This window comes from Excalfactoria chinensis, chromosome 3, assembly GCF_039878825.1.
Source record: "Excalfactoria chinensis isolate bCotChi1 chromosome 3, bCotChi1.hap2, whole genome shotgun sequence".
Taxonomy (NCBI): domain Eukaryota; kingdom Metazoa; phylum Chordata; class Aves; order Galliformes; family Phasianidae; genus Excalfactoria; species Excalfactoria chinensis.
Genome location: NC_092827.1, coordinates 70,972,134 through 70,990,508, shown reverse-complemented (window position 1 = coordinate 70,990,508; position 18,375 = coordinate 70,972,134). Strand labels below are relative to the sequence as shown.

Genomic DNA, 18,375 nt, shown 5'->3' with positions numbered 1-18,375 from the left:
AAAACTAGAAATATGGGAACAAAGAGGACAAGCTGAGTGAAAACTTGAAGCCTTCAGCCTTTGTAAAAATTGCTTGACAGTCATGAATAAAAGCTCCCTTCCTTCTCCAATCCCCCTGAAAAAGCTACAGCTAGTTTTTAAATAAGAATGAAATAAGACATATCAATTAGTGAAGTAGCAGAGACATGGTGGACCCATTTTGAAAAGAAAAATTATGTATGAAGGAAATTATTGCATGGTCATTATATAAAGAGTCAAAACATGAAGCAGCCATTGCTACACATAAATGCAAAATGATCTAATTTAATAAGCTTTTCTCAGACTGTATTTTATATCAAGTTTACTTAGCTTAGAGAGAAATAGTGATACGCAATATCTACCAGAAATTGAACATTAAACTTGGGGGAAAAAAAAAGTAAAGCTCTAGTACAAACTACTTCGGTGCAAGCATGCCTATACTATATAGTTATTCAGGTAGCACATCTTAAATCCATTCAAGATACTAACATTTTGGCCAAAAGCTTTTTAGTTTAGAACTTGAGTACCTTTTCCAGGCTGCTGGGGTACTAACCTACGAATTTGTAAGGAGAATTTTAGGATTCCAGAAAGTCATTTGGTCTAGGGGCATGAAGAGGCTCAGAACTGTCCTGAAAACAAATGCTAATGATGCAAGTTTCATAAAGGAATCTAATAAATAAATAAATGAGCTCTGAAGTTATTTACCATTCTATACCATTCTATTGTCCCTACAAAGCTCTACAATAATAATTAAAATTATTTCGTCTTGTATTGTAGATGCACCATCTTTAAAACAGAAAAAACAGATTTTAAATTTGGCAATTTAACACAGATGAGAATGGCAATGGAAATACTAGGAATCAAATGTAATTGCTACTGATCCATTTGGTGTTTCAATCAGCAGCACTTTACACTTGAACTAAAATACTAAAAGAGTAAAAAGCTGAAAATGCTTTTTATTGGTAGTAATGTAGTCATCTGAGCTGGGTGATCAGCACCTTGTTTACTTGTAGCAACAAACTTTGAACCTAGCAGTCATTATTTGAAGATTCAGGCTCCATCATTGTTTTGTTTAAAGTGAAAAATAAATCCCAGCAAACCCACAGGAAACTTTAGGAAGATCTGGGTATATGTTCTCAAGAAAACTCCAGAGCACGCAAAGGCTGCCTGATTACAGGTTTCATTATGGACTTGAAACTCGGCCCAGATTCTTCAAAAGGTTTGTAATGGCTCACAACTCTTCTGACTGAACCTGGGCCCAGTGTTGAGTGAATCTGGGCTGACTTATAGTTTTGCTTGAAAAGTCTTGCTTGGCTTTGGATATGAAACCAGGTGAAACCTGGCAGCTTTGACAGAATTCTTTTTCTTTATACTTCAATCTTGAATATCAAGGTATGATTTGCTGTAAAACCATATGCTACAAAAGAGAAGAAACTCCACACATACTCTATGAATGGAGGGAGATTCAACATGTAGCTCTACACTACAACTTTTTCTTAGTATCTTCAAATATAACTTCTAAAGTAAGTAATTCTGTTACCGAAACACATAATTTGGACTCCACTGTTAAATAATGCTTGAAAATGGAGGTTAGTGTGTTCTAGTTCAGGACAACCTTTTAGTATTTAGATTTGTACAGAACCCTTTCTTTTTTAAAAATAATTTCCATTATTGATGGAACATAACATCTGCATTGTCTAGATTTGACTTTTTCCTCATATCTAGTAATTCAATAAATGCTAACCTAACAACAATGGAGAAAATATTCCATAATTTATTTTTGGAAGACTACAAGTACAACATACGATACAAGGCTTATCAAAGCATGTTGGAATGTCTTCACTCTACCTCAAACTCTTGTTCAATTTCAATTTAAAAACATGAATATATACTTTTAAATCATTTAAAGTATATGATACTTCTAATAATTTCCTAGAGAATGGATATTACACAAAGAAAATATTCTTGAAAACAATCTGTAACAGCTTTTTTTCTTTTAGTATAAGTGAAATATACACCCAAAGAGAGATTCCATTCTACATTACATCACCACTTGAAATTAAGACTTCCACAAGGAAAAAGTTTACCCCGAGAGAGAATTCCCCCACAGTCTGTTCCAAATATGTGATGAAACTTTTAAATGTTATTAAAGGGATATTATTCAGGTGTGGATCAGACTTGCAATCCATTTGCTTTCTTATTTCTTAGACGAAAATTGTTAAAGAACTGAATAAAAATGATTCTGCTTGAGCAGGAAGACCGGTGGCACCAGCAAAAGAGAAGAAAACATAGCACATTGTGAATCTATATCCAAAGTATATTCTTAAATAACTACATCTGCAATAGCGTACAGTAAGCATGTGAAAGATGTGGACGTCAGCTAGTCAAAGAATTGCATGGAAATTTAACCAGCAAGGGAAGAAAGCCTCTTGTTACCAAAAACAAAGACAAAAGTCTTGCTATCACCTGGATACAATGGAGTAACTATTAGATGTAGAGGCAACTAGATAGTTCTATAATTTCTGAAACTGTGCACTCATGATCATGTAGTATCAGTGATCATTGGCATTATGTCTTTTTAGTGATTGCCCCATTGGTAAATTGCTTTCAATACATTTTTCTGCTTTAACAAGAGATTAAAAAAAATAAACTTAAAAAAAAAATCAGAGTAATGTTTTTAATATAGTTCTCTCAAAAAGGTCTCTATAATTTTGAACATAAAAACTAAGACAGATTCATTTGAAGAGTCACATAGTTCATTAGACTTTACCTTTTCATTGAATATAATACATCTTTACTTTCATTCCTTTCTCCAGAGTAGCTCTTCAGAACTGGTAAAGAGTGCCTGAAAGGCACCAGTTTGACATTCTTCCTTCTTGGCAGCCTGTATCAATGAAGTGCTAAGTACAAGCTGAAACGTATGCATGTGGGGAGAAGAGTATTTGAGAAAAGTATATTTCCTCTTACAGATGATAAGTCCTCCAGCAGGTGAAGGAAAAAGAAGAAAATCCCTACTGGCTTCACAGTGATCCCACTGTGGCAATAGCTGGTGTTGGAGAATCTGTCCTTTTCAGGGGTTGAGAGGCAGCTCAGCATTTCTGGGTGCTCAGCTTGGTCAATAAAATTCTCAATCTCTGTCATGCAGAAGCAAGATTTATTCAGAATATTTTCCCAGAAAAAACATTAAAACAAGTCTTGCAGTCACATTTGCTCTTGTATGCATTCAGAACCCTTGCACTGACCATACCAAGAACTGTTTGCAGGCCCTTATGGCAGATGCAGGGGTTTGGTTTTTTTTGTTTGTTTGTTTTTGGGTCAGCAATTTTTGCCAACTAAAAAATATTCCATATTTTACTGGCTCATCATCTTTTCTCCAATTCCCTGCATAGGAATTAGATTTCTTGATCTTTAACACCAAATTTCTAAACCATCTCCAACAATACTGCTTTAAGTCTATTACAGAAAATACACTAGGAAGTACTACTCCCTATATTTCCTGTGATGCAGCAGGGAGTAGAAGTAAAACTTAATTTTGTATCTCTGCCTGTACACGTATAACATATATTGTAGGTCTTTATATGCAAACTTGCATAATCTTGAAAGAATGTATATCCTGTGAAATCTACTTAAAATGATATATTAAAAAAAAAATAGGTCATATTTTAAAATATGGTGATATTGAAAAAAGAAAAAAGTTTTAAAGTGGTCTGATGAAGCAAGAAAAAGAAGCTGCCTTATCTATTTATGACATGTACTGAATTATCTTACTTTCATTTCACTTTTTATTTGAAATCACATAATGCATTTTTATGAATCAATGTGATACTGTTTGCCTGCTTTCTATTAAGATAGCTTCATATTATTCAATGTTAGTCACCATCTACAGCTAGCTCTATACTTTCTAAATACTTTCTATTTTTTCTCAAAACTCAAGTACATTCCTTCCTCCCCACGTCATTCCTTCCCAAGCATGAAGAGTGTACTATATCCTAGACTCTTCCATCAAATCTCTTAATGTATCTCACTGAAATTTAGACCAAACATTTCAACTTTTATTTAACCAATTTCTGTATTTTTAATTATTTTTGTTTGATGCTTTATAATTGGAGTATAAAACTTGATTTCATGCAATTCAATGTGTTTCTAAAGCTTTGTACATAAAATCTAATTAACTTAATGTACAGAATGTCCATCATCATCAACATGTAACAACATTCAAGCATGATACATGCCATTGTGCTGTGTTTGCTCTTTCAATTTTTTAGATTCCAGTCCTGCAAATGTTACATATAAACTTCTGCAAAGATACATATATAAACAATCATAACAAAGTGACCTATGCTTTTAAGAAAGCCTGGAACACTGCATGAAACTGAATGAGGGAAATGCACACAGGCATTCCAGAAAATGACAGTTTAGCAGAGCAATACCTTTCCCTTTTCCACAGTCTGAGAGACTAAATTAAAATGGAGAAAGGTTCAATGACAATGACATGAAACCCATGTTTCATGTTGCCTTCTTATCTCAGTGGCAACAGACATTTCAGACATATGCTACAAGCCTTGCTGGAATCAAGCTTCTCTGTGAATTAAAAGCCTTGCCAAGTATTTTCTCATTTTGAGTCCAATCAACTTTCTTCCAAATTTAAACTTAATACCTTCTGCCTTAAATCTACACCAGTCCATCAGATTACTTTCTGTCTCTATTATCAGATTATGTTCCATATAGACATTGCATACAGCAATATGCAATATATCCCCTCTATTATCAGTTCTAGCAAAAAGTTTGAAAGTACATTTCATTCCTTATCATCTCTTTTAGAGAGTTTAAAATTCTTAGAAATATCTGCATTAGTACTAGCAGGGAGATCAGAGTCTTGCTATTATCCTTTTGAACTGGGATGATTCTGCCTCGTGCTACTTGTATTTTAATAGTAGCGAAATTATTAGAAATCCATTCTACTGAAAAAAAGAAAGCACTCCAAAACTTTTAGAAGCCTTTACTGTAGTATTTACCAGAAACTTTAAAGATATATATATATATTTTTCCTCCACTGTGGTACTGAATGAATACTACCTGAGACTAAAAACACACCAAAACATGCCAAATATCTATTCTGGAGAGGAGCAGCTCACCACTCTGCAACCCTAAAAGATAAACATGCAAACCCAACCAAACAACAAGAAGGACCAAATTAAAAACAAACACAAGACTGATGTCAGGGGCTGAAGCTTAGCTGCTCTGTAAAAAAAAAAAAAAAAAAAAAAAAAAAAAAGTGTAGCAAGCCAAAATTTATACTAAATAACAATATGCAGATTTTAACTTAAAGCATTCAATAATAGGAATTCCGTAAGAAAATAGAGGTTCAGTACATTTGCACATAAAGGACATACATAAGCATAGTCAAAAAACAGTCTGACTTTCTGGTTTAGACTCAGAAAGAATTCTGAGTAGACTTCATAGGTCTACTCAAACAACACTCAAAAGTCCCTCTTCAGTGCTTGTGTTCCACGTTAACATTCTGTTGTTGTCCTGTGCTATGATCTTGACCCAGTGTTTACTGCCTATAGTCACTGTCTGGCCTCAAATCCTACTGCAATATAAATTACTTCTACTGAACTGGTTTCAAAGGACTATGAGTAAGGAGATGCACAAAACTGTTATCCCTTCTGATCTTCTGATCTCTCTCAAGGGAATATCACATCTTCTCAGGTAATTGAATACAGGAATGCATCTCAGTAATCTCAGATGGAAAGCAACACAAATCCTTTTGTCTACTTGTCTACGTCCTAAATCTTCTTCATTTTCCACTTTTTAAATAAAGTATTGACTAGTATTTGTTTACAATTAGATATGAATATGCTTTCCAGTAACTTTCAAGTGGAGCCAGGTTGTTGGTTTTTATTACTTTTTTGACAGATAAAACGTCTTTACAATAAGCATAATGACAATGAGTCATTAGACCTACGTTGATATAGTTTTGAGAAATTCTATTTACACTGAACAAAGATCCAAGTACATTTGGATAGTTTATTAACTGGTATATTTATGCTAAGAAAACTGCAAAAGAAGAGAGCAAATTTTATTCTGGAAATCCAAGCAGGAGTCCAGGATCCTTCTGGATTTCTATGACATTCATAGAAGATAGCAAGCAAGAAGAATACCCCAGTCCCTCTCCCCTACTTTGTAAGATTTTCATGCATATATGAAACAGAACATTTAAATACTTCACTTAGACCCTAGTTTCTTGAGGATAACTGGGGATAGAGCTTCTAACATGCTGCACATTTTTCTAATTAGGTTGTTCCTGTTTTTTCAACACTTCTAAGATAAGCCAAAACATTTATAGTTACTTCAATCAACTGCACTTCATAATGGCATTACACAACAGGGACAAGTCAAATTATTTGCTGCTCCACAAATCACAACTAAAATCCACAGTCATACCAATGATTACGTGATCAACAATGCTCTAAAAAAAGACCAAAAACAAACAAACAAACAACAACAACAAAAAAAAACCATCCAAAACCCAATTAACTTTGTAAATAAAAGACTCCATGAAAGAGTCCTATAACCAGTCATTAAATCATTTGAGTTGGAAGGGACCTTTGAATGTCATCTGATCCAAAACGCCTGCAATGAAGAGGGATGCCTATGGCTACCAGCAGGTTGCTCTAACCTCAAGTGCCTCTAGGGAAGGAGCATCCAGCAGCTCTGAACAGCCTGTTCCAGTGCTCCTCTACCTTCACTATAAATATAACTATAATAAAAATAATAACAATAAGAAAATTAGCAAAAATTAGCAAAAGTCCTGCCTAGTACAGAAAGCACATTTCAAGATGTGAATTCCTCTATATTTCACCTTTCATTCCATCTTAGGCAGCAGTCTTGTAAACAAATAATTTGTTACCCTTTAAAAGATGGAATCTACTTTCCACTGAAGCAAGGTGAAAGTAGAACCCAGATTCAAGGCTACTATTCCATTATACTCTAGCTGCATTTAGAGACTATTCACTCTAATGTTCTTAAACGTCATATTCAAAGAAGTAAAATACATTGTAGTTCACATGTAGCTTTGACCAGGTCTCAGGTCTAATTTAAAAGCAAGGATGTCCAGCTGTTAGCCTGATCTCTTGACTATTGGAGAACACACATGTTGATTACAGCCAATGCAGGAACTAAACCTAAGTTAAATTTCAGTGTCTCTATTTTAATTTAACATCCCAACAACTACATGGTAAGCACTTCTGATTTTATAGAAGGGGTGTTTTTGTACCCTATCTATAATGTTTCCAGTATTCCGCTGCACCCATTCAGAATGCTTTTGGTGTGAATGACCTGTATTATGTTTTTATGACTAATACATATCATCCTCTTGCCAACCACTCCAAAAAAAAAAAAACAAAAAAAAACACCTTTTTTTATTCTTTAATACAGTGTTTAGTGTGGCAAATACACCATAATCTAAATTAGGATTATTATGTCACAGTCAATGGAGGTGTGGACACCTGATTTGTTGCCAAGTTTATACAATACTGAGGTAAAACTACATTTCAGCACTAAGATGTCAGTGTGAGATTAAAAAGAGAACAACTTTCAGAAATCAAAAAAATGTTTTAAAAGCTCTTTCAGTAATCCAATGAAAAAATACTAACAAAAATGTAGATGTTAATGGAACCAGTTAAAATTTGATTTCTATATTTCTGTTGTAGTGATTGTGTGTTGTTCTCTCTGTATTTAATCAAATAATTACTCTAATTTAAAAATTCTCTGAGTAATGAGTGCATTTTGATGGCATTATTTAAAGTGAATACCTCCATATAAATTACACAGTATCCAACCCATGGACGTTCTGTTCATTTCTGTTTTGTTTGCTTTAAAGAAAAACTAAAGCATTACTTTTTATTTATTCCTAATGATTTTAGTCATATTTTCTCAGTTATTTTTAGGAAAAAAAAAACAAACAAAACTGTATCCCCCGTATTAATCAAATTATAAGAGCAACAGTTGATGAAAAAGGAAACTTCATAATCAATCATTCTGTGTTATGGTAATATTAATTCTGGCAATTTCTAACAGCATTCATTTCACAGTCTTCTGGAGCCAGAAACTGAATCCAGTCATCCAAAACTCATTCTGATGATTTAGTTTTACTCACAGTACATCATCTGGTGATGTACAGCCTTTTGTTGCTTGACCTAAAAGAGAAAGTTATGGCCAACTAACTGGTTGCAGCTATAGAGATAAATACAACACAGTTAGTGATTTATACGTTCATTTACTAAATGTTTGGAAACCGGATTCCTGGCAAAATGGTTACAGACAGTTCAATCAAAAGCACAATTTTAGCATCTTTATTCTGCAAGGTCACATGGATGTGGCTAAAACTCAGGTCTGGAGAAGTCTGTAGTTCAGCAGGATAAAATCTGAGACTGTAACTTTCTGACAACTGTAAGAATTTTGTCAAGACTAGGAGACAAAGGCTGAATGGTCACCCAAACATACAACCACAGTGGAATTATTCCTTGTTTTAGACTAACTAGCTAATCATCTGAAAATCATTTTTATTCCTTCTTATATGCAATGCATTCTATCCTTAAAATATCCTATAACATAATACTGAAAAAAAATCTAAAATTAATGACATCTTATTCTGAAACTAAAACAATAACGGATCCCTTCCTCAGATTTCAAGTCTAAAACATCTGCACAATTTATAGAATCTTAGTTGTAAATCTGTGATTTGAACATACTCCTTCTTTTCAGGTCCCAGGCCAGACTGGCTGACTTGTCTGAGGGAGCAATGGCTGCTGCCTCCTATCAGAAGTTTCCTGCCTTATCAGGCTGAGAAGAATGTACAGCCTAGCCGGAGTCCTAAAAGCAAACATCTAAGGACTGCTTCTCACTGCAAAGTTAACCACAGTTAAAACTTGCGGATTGGGATTCATCTGTGATCCAAAAGCAACTGCATTTTCAAACAGTTTTTTCCTCTGTGATCTCTGTTATTCAAACTGCAATAACTTGTGTGGACTGACTTGTGGAAAGAAACATTCAGTGAAGTTCGCACTCCTTTACTGAGGAGATATAAACAGTACTTATTAATTTCTGACAATTTGGTTTGAATAATGTTTCACTTAAAAAGGACTATCTCTGAATACTAGTATAAACTTTAATAAGTAGTTAGAAATAAGTAACAAAGAAAATACTTTTAGAAAGTTCTTTATAATATTACATTTTTCTTTTAAATTTCCTGTTTGCAAGTGGGTTTTTGTTGTTGTTGTTATTTTAAAGCCATGTGGTATCTCAGGAGAAATGACCAATATTTAAATTTGAGAATAACAAATTTTTTGACCAATAGTTTACTACGCGTGGTTCCAAAAAGAGGGTAGAAAACATAGGACAACAGAGAGGTTTGCCTTGGAGGTTCTAATACACACAGACCCTCAGAAACTGCATGTATAGAGATTGAACAGATCTTGATTTTCTGTTAAATAGATTGAACGCTTAGCTTATTTTGAAGAATATGCTGACACTTTTAGACTACTGACTGGAGCAGCAAGGTAAATGCTAGGCAGCCTCAGCTATATATGCTGTTAACGTTTTGATCTAAAACGTTATGACTCCGAACGCATACCTTACTTCATCCCCTTCTTTATCGTGTTAACCTTTTTATTAATACATCAATAGCAACAATCAGCTAGACCATTTACAGTAAAACTTAATTTGAAGTTACATAACCATGCCATACAGTAACTCTTCTGCTTTTCTATCTCCTTGCCAGAAATATTTAATTCAATGCCCAAGTATTTTTGCCCACAATAAATCCATTTTCCATTTTAACTGCAAGTTTAGCAACAAGTTTAAGTGAATAACTAGCTACTTTGAACTTTTGGGTCCCATTATGCACACAAGTTATCTACTCTGAAAAGACACCATATAAACATGCCAAATTATTCATCCTTATGAAAAATGTTTTTCATCTGAATTATAAGTTAAAACTTTTCTGACTTTAGAGAAACTGGAACTTGAAAAGATAAAACTTCAAGCTTAGTGTTTTTTGTGTTTTTTTTTTTTTTTCTTTTCTGCCCAGAGCATATGTTATATAAACACAAATCCCTAAAAGGTGCCAAGAATTGTCCCTCTGTTTTTCTAAATGATCATGTGTGCAGTCTAGCTGAAAAGACTCATCGATTATGTCTACATAAACAACAAAAGCCCTTAGAAAAAATATCTAGATCAAAAGCCTGTCAAACACTGAACAGGAAAGAGAAATCCTGCTTTAAACATGGCCTCTTTCAAGTCTGAATTCAATCCCATGAAGTAAAAACAAAGGATTTCATAATGAAAGGTATTTAGAATTACTTTTTTTTTTTTTTCCTTTTTTCTTTTTTTTTTTTTTTGGAACTTAACCAGAGATTCCTTTTTTCTTATATGTTAACGTTTGTCTTTCTTACATTGTGATAGAATACTAAAAAAATAATCCTCAAAATTTTAAACAATGTATAATTTTTTTAGACACAATTCATTGTGTTCACAATGCACATTTCCAATTATTTCAATTAAAAAAAGCAATCAATACTTTTACTGACATTATGGATTTCCCCTTAGCAATGCTCTAGCAAGATCCACTAATAACACAGCAAAGCTCTTCGTAGATGAGACGCACTGATGCATGTTTGTTCTCATTTTTCCTCATAACATTACTATAGCTTTTACTCTATCATTATCCTCTCCAAGCATAGTCGAAAAAAAAAAAAAAAAGGCTAAAATATAGTGTAAAAGCAGTACATACGTGATTTAATATAAGCCCTGTATATTACTTGCTTTTTAAAAAATTATTATTAATAGACATGTTGTGTGATTTCTTTATATCATTAGTCATCTGTTTAAGAATAGCTCATGATTTGATAGCTCCCTAGCTACACATATCAGTGATAATATAAATTTAACAAAATATACGGTATATGTCTATGTCACTAGTTGCATATCAACTGTACAGAGAATACAGTTTTAATATACAAAGGTCACTCTGAAGGCAATGTTTACTAATAATTTCCATGGAAACTATAATTTACATAGAACAGATACAAAAAGCTCAATAACACTATTGGCTGGGGTAAATCCTCAGCTACAAAAAACTGTTTTTCAGCACAATCGTTACCAGTAGCTGGGTATTTTTTTTTTGCCAGTGATGAACAAGAGTCTGATATAAATCGCCATAAGAGTCACATAAATCACCTGGATCAGGAGGTGACAGACATCTTCTATTACAAAAAATGTCATCAAAACAGAAGGAGCAGTAACATGAACAAGAAAGCTAAAACAACATTGATTTGCTTATCAGGCACTGCCACTCTAATGCATTCAACTCCAAATTGTATCAGAAATTAAACTGGTCAACACAGAATATTCTCTTTCAGTGAAGTATTTCAAGAGACACGGTGATATGCTATTAGTCAAAAATTAAATTTATCCATAATTCCTACCTTCCTACCATCTAGCAAAAGAAGAGTCTAGTAAAACATTGTCTATTCATTTTTTAAATGTTTTTTGTTGTTGTATTTTTTATTCGTTCTAGGACTCAGGATGCCAGCTCATCATGGATACGTAGATCTTTTCTTGCATTTTCCACTTATCCCATCCAAGTATTTCATATGTATTTGCCTTATATCTGGAAAAAAACTTCAACTACTTTTGCTGAACTTACAGCATGTTTTTGGCACGTCTAAAGGAATTATCTCTTTGGAAAGAAATTAATGACACAGATCCAGCTTCAATAATTTTTCAAGGAACAAAGGTTGTAAAATTGTTTTCTACTGGAATGCCGAACTTATCAGATCATGTACTTGAGCCAATAGCATTTGTCTTTGCTGTCATGCAAAAGAAAATGAGTCACCTACATTACAACAGAATCATTTTGTAAATCTTTTAGAACTGTGTGGCATCTGATTAAACTAATCCACATCTTTCTATGATGCCAAAATAAACAGTCTCTTTCCCACAATGTATAAACATTGTTCCCATAACTTGTCTTTGAAATGTCATGAAAAGGTTAAGTGACGTTTCATTATTTACCTTGACTAATGAATTGCTCCATGCTGTCTTTGAAAGGCTGTAGGTGCTCTTCTAGTGATAGCTGATAAACTTTCGCTGCTTCTGTCTCACATACTGAAATTGAAATAACAGATTAGTTTAGTAATGGCACATCACAGTATGTTTCTGTATGTTGAAATAAAACACATTCTTCAATTAATTTATACTTAATGAAATCACTGGAATATGTTCCATGCACTACTTAAAGTGTGAACTCTGTGACAATATATTCAGGAACAGCTATGCCATGATCAAATGTTTTTGATCAAAATGTAACAATAACTCGTGGCCAGCATAACTGTTAACTTAAATGAATAGTAGCAAGATTACTAAAAACACTGGATTATTTTGAAGGAGAAAGACAAATTAAAGGGGCTGAAAGATATAGCAATAAAATTATGATCTCTGATTTCAGGTCATTTTCATCTACATGGTCTTAAGTGACAGTACCTCAACGAAAATGAAGCTCAGGTGCAAAACCAGCAACAACCACTAGGAGGAATTTCAATTATAGAATTATAGTACATAAAACCCAGATAAAGGGCTTGATATCTGCTCAAACACAAGAATTCAGTATCTTGCTTTGTTCGAAAGTAACCTAGAAAATTACTGAAGTGCAAGCTATCATAGCTTGAATTCTGTAAGAGATCTTGGTGGAGGACAGTTTGGTTATTACTTCATCAGCATAGATGAACCCCTAAGCATCCCTCACAGATTTGTCACTAGTGAGGTGGCATTGCCATGTTCTCACAGACAAGCCAAAGTAATTCCATTTGGAGCAACAAAAGATACTAATTCAGGAGAATGGCTCTGCCTCAAAAAAATCCAATAAAAGTATTTACTCTGATGGTTCTTCCAGAGAAACAGGATTGTTACTGTGTTTTTACATACAGAAGAATGATTACATTTAAAAAAATTTAAAAAATAAAATAAAAAATTCACCCTCAATCATCTCCTTTAAATATGAAAAAATACATAGAATGGCATTCAGCTAAATATATACAGAACAGAATTACAGTCTGGTTTAGATTAGAAATAATAGATAAAAGCCTTAGATTAATTATTTTATCTAGAAACATGAAACATTTACAAAAATACCAGAACTTTAAAAAAGAAAAAAAATACTTATCAGGTCGTTCTTATCTAAGCAATCATGAATTTTTAACCTGTACTAACATTTCTTGGTTTACAGCAACAGATGAATGATATATTGAAAAGATCATGGTGGTGGTATCGCAATTTAAGATAATGATCCAGAGGTTCATTACCTATGGCAAATGAGTCCAATGTAGGTCTCCACTTATTTATTCAAGCTAACGTACAAAAAATGTAAGCAGATAATGAGGTAGTCACATTACTCTTTTGTATTCCATTAGCTGAGCAAATTGATTCACCTTTACTAGACTACTCATCTGGTTTCCTATTTCTGGAACTTTTTTTTTTTTTTTTTTTTTTTTTTTTTAAGAATGCAGCATTAGACCTCAGAAAATGTTTAATTGTATTTTCTCATAGTTGTGATTAAATCAAAGGCAACTGGTGATACCGATTTTAAAATACAAATACTTAAAGGGAGACTTCATTCAAATCAAATAATCAGCAAGTCTAAACAAGCAAAGTTAGGGTGATACTAAAAACTTCAATCTAATTTTTACTTAGCTTAGAAAATAATTTAAGTACAAGTATATTTTTAGAAAGCAAAACAAAATTAAAAATGAATATATTCCTATAAGTGAGTAGGGCTATTTATGAAGCAATTTAGTATACATACGCACTCAAATAAAGTTGATAACTTTATAAAAAAAAAAAAAAACAAAAACAAACAAACACAAAAACAACTACTTAATTCGTTCTAAAAATACTTCCACAAATAGCAAAAATACAAGCATGATCCAAATGCTCTCTAACCATCTCTAAGGTTCTTAAATGTTAGCCAGCACATGTGAAATAAGGGAAGGAATTCAAAATGACCATTTTCATACAGTAACGGCTGGAATGAAGCTGGAAGAATTATGTACTATTCTAAAAATAAATAACTACATAAATAAATCCAACGGTTGTATTTTTCCTATTCTTTTCTCCTGTTCAATAATATGTGACAGTTGAAAGACATGCCAGAAACAGTCATAAATTTAATATCACATTTCATACCTTTTCAAAAATACTGAAATTGTTCTTCACAGAACAATTAAAATGTTTTACTCTCCGGATTTAATGACTACACCTCCAGATATCTCAGCTGATTTGGAAGAAAAACATCTTATAAAAATATATGCTCAAAAAAAAATAAATCTGATGCGTATGCCATACCAATAGTCTGAAGCAATCCTCTTTCAAAGACCAGAAGAAAATACAAGGATATACCATCCTTTGTATTCAACTTGCTATGGGCTACGGCAAAGGAAAACATATGTAATACTGTTGGAAGAAATGTCTAATCTTGAACCATTTTCATACTGAAAACCCTTTGTAGAAAGATACTATATATAATATCTGATTTAAAAATAAAAAGAGGAGGAAACGCTATCCCTGTTGCAATACCCACCCCATAATCTGCCAGCTTTGAGACCGCTTGTGTTCAAAATTAATGAAGAAAGGACCCAGGTGAGTTAAAGAATTAACAGTGCTGTAAGCTCCAAGATTCCTTATTTTCCAGAGCACCAAGTTTGGAACCACAGCCTTCCTGCACAACCTGTTTGTTAGAGCACTCATTTATCATGTCTTGCAATTTGTCACCAGAGTATAAAATCCCTTTATTTGGATGAAGTATTGTTATTCCTTACTGTAACCGAAAGAATTTTAAAGTGCTCATCACATGAAAGGAACGTAAAACACTGGACAGTTACCAGTATTTCTGCCCAAGTGTAGGAATACAATACTGAATAAATATGTCAGAAGTGTATTTAATAACTTCTAAGCAATGTGGATGTGAAACATGCATAAAAAATTGTGAAAATGCCAGAGTATTCTGTATCTATTTCCACCCCCCTCACACCCAGGATTATAGACAAGCATAATGTCACTCCAAGGAAGCAGATCCCCTAAACACCTCAGATATCAAAGGACTAGTTTGGCAAGGTAGATTTGCTGCAATAAGTTTACAAAAGTTTTGTCTGAAACAAACGTTTATCTGTTTTCTGACTTATATCAAGTTAAGTCAAAACTTGCTCTATTACTATCTGTATTCTCACAGCTTCTGTTATTTTTTTACTCTAGCAGAAATGTGAGAAACAGAAAGACAGGTAGTTCATTTAATTAAAACAGATTTTAAATTTTAATATAATGCATGAATGGAATGGCCTTTAAGGCATCCTAAATGACAATCATGTGGACAGGCATAAATGTAGAAACTTACCTCAAAAACTGGCATTGCCCAAACAGGAACAAAGAAGGATAAGAAGGATAGGAACCTCATAGTGCTTTATACAGCAAAGGTTTCAGTTATCTTGGCTACCCAGTCTACATGCATTTACCATATTTATACATTCTAATTTATACATTCTGAAGTGGAGGTTGGTACAGGCAGAGACATCTCTTTCTCAACCTTCCAAACAGTTATTAACATATAAGCAATACTCAAAAAAGTGAAGGGATGTTTGTCAGGGTATTTGGGCTAACCACACCTAAGACCACATATTTACCTAACAGAAGTCCTACAGAATTCAGATACATTTTTAAGACACTACAGTTTATGATACTTGATAGAACAAGCTATGCTAAGACTTAAGAGACTGTTTTTAAGGATGTTTTGAAACTATGTCCGTGATTTTCAGAGGTTTTGAGTACTCAAAGTCCCACAGGACATTCGCCGAGTCCAACTTATCTGAAAAGTGTATAACAGCATAACCACTATTTTCACAACATCCTCAGTGACTTCTTCTTTCTTAGAGCAGCAATCTGTGACTTTAAAAGAAAGTTTAGACTTTTTTTTTTTTTTTTTTTTTTTTTTTTTTTTTTTTTTTTAAATTGTAAAGACTTAGAAGAACTACTGAGTCTTCAAGGGATTCCACAGACAGCTCCTTGTTTGGAGCTTTAAGGACAGTAAAATATGACTCACAGATTGACTGAAAGCCTGGCTTTAGTTTACATCTGGTTTAGGTTTAAGAGTCTCCATGCTGCGTAGCTGCCACAATTAACCCGTTCAGTAACAGCTGAACAAGCAGCTAGAATTTTTGGATGCACACAGCTAATTAGTAGGCAGAAGTAAAGATTTAATTTGGCTAAGACAATAGCTGTAAAGGTAAATTAAAGAGATAACAAAAGGATTAAGCCTGCAAGCATTAACGGAAGATTTAACAGTGGACACAATCTCATTTTATAAGGTAATCCACAGTCAGCACAACTGTCAACATCTTAATGTTTAATAGATCATTATGCAAATAAAAATGGTAAGGAACTAAAGCTTATCTACTACCTCATATCTCTCAGTCCCATCTTGACAATGCCCCGGATTCAGTTACAAGTCTTTCTACTGCATAAAATGGAATTTTCAGTTCTCTGATTTCCACAGCAGGTATTAGATGTGTAACTTCCATTGCTACACAGCTCCAAGCTGAATAGATAATTTTAGGTCACAGTAAGAAGTACTGAAAAAATAGGGAACACAAACTTTTCCAGATCATTGTGGGACTCTTATTGGAATACACTTGTTAAAATATGAAGTGTTTCATATCTGCTTAACAATTTATGAACACTTTCAGTTATGTTTATTTCAAACCAAAGAGACACTGGAGCCATACTGCCTACCTTCTTAGGGATGGAGACTTTTTTTGATGACTTGTTAGCACTCATGGTAAGAAGTGTTACTACAAAACTAATACTTAAATCATGAAAATAATATTATTGCTTATAATTAGTTTTCATTCAAAGATATTAAGCATTACAATAGTGTGGCATATAAATTAGCACTGACTGGCTCAATTTTATAGCAGTCTAATATACAGTATTATTCTTCTTTTCAACATTCCACTAGTCAAATTTGTTTTCTTCCTGACATTGTTTCTAATTGTATTTTAGCTGAGCTTCAGTGAAAGTTTTGCAATAAATAACAATAGATAAATTGGATTATGATTTGCAACAATAAACTAACTATTGTAAAGCTAAAATGCTAACAAGTAGCCAAAGAACATCTTTTAAACAGTCTTAACTTGCCATAAGTGCTTCACGAGTAACTTTCACTACCATTTTAGTGTCCTAGCTCTTTCCTAAACAAAATGTATGTTCTGAAGAACTTTATGGGCCATAAATCCAGTATTCTGATAAATCACAACTGTGCATCTGTATGCTAGTACTGAATACACAACACAGGTCCTAATCATCAAGAGTCACACAACATTCTTGTTACCCTGGATACCCAACTTTGGGGAGTCAATTTAAGTCACGTGACAAGTGCTAGAGTTTTGTCCCTGGAATGACATAAGAACAGGCATTGCTTGGCATGACTGCATCAGGAAACATTGCTGAAAGCCAGGAGAGATCAAAAGCAGATCAAGTTGCTTAAACAAACTATATGTCACTGAAGCTAAGAAGACAGAAGTAAGAATCCTGGAGAGCTGTGAAATCTGGGGGCAACAGATGGAGTCAAACTCATTTGGTTTGTGAACAAAAAGCTTTACCTGTTCTTTGGTCTTTTATTTCTTAACAGTCATCTACCATATTAACTTTAACCCTGGGCTGTACTTTATCTAAAAACAGCAACAAAGTCTGAATAATCTGCAAGTACGATGTTGTATGGCTAGAATAATTTCTGCTACGCTATTTTAGATGACTTACAACTTAGCTGAAATTTAAATTTCTGCATAATTGATCTTAAAACAGGTACACATTTTGTCTTAGGCATGCAGCATTCACAAAACTTTAAAATGGACAAGAGTTTTCACACACACACACACACACACACAAAAATTAACATCCAAGTTATTTTTCTTAAGAAAATCAGCATAGCTCCATTAATACAGTCATAAGCTCTAGCTCTGATCTGTGAAACAGCATGACAGATTTTTGCAGAATTAAAAGATGACATATCTATGCACAGTGTTTGTTACTGACATACCCATATGGAAAAATGTAGCATTTATAGGCTGAACTATTTAATTAATGTTACAAAACAGTTCTCCATAATAACCTTCCTCTAACTTGTGGTGGTGTTTTATTTTTGTTGTATTTATTTGTAATTCCCAAAAGGAACCCTTCATGAATATTTTTACAAAGTCTGATCTCTGTTCACAGTCTGCAGGGTATTTGAAACTAACCTACCCTTAAACC

General features: G+C 33.5%; 1 protein-coding gene across 2 annotated transcripts in view; it reads right to left on the bottom strand.

The window, feature by feature from the left end:
• FMN2 (formin 2) overlaps positions 1-18,375 on the bottom strand; it is a 131,320-nt gene that overhangs the window by 27,235 nt on the left and 85,710 nt on the right. For both annotated transcript variants that reach the window (XM_072332531.1, XM_072332532.1), the window contains one exon: positions 12,097-12,189. In XM_072332531.1, coding sequence (XP_072188632.1) covers positions 12,097-12,189 — 93 coding nt within the window. The remainder of the gene's footprint in view (positions 1-12,096; positions 12,190-18,375) is intronic.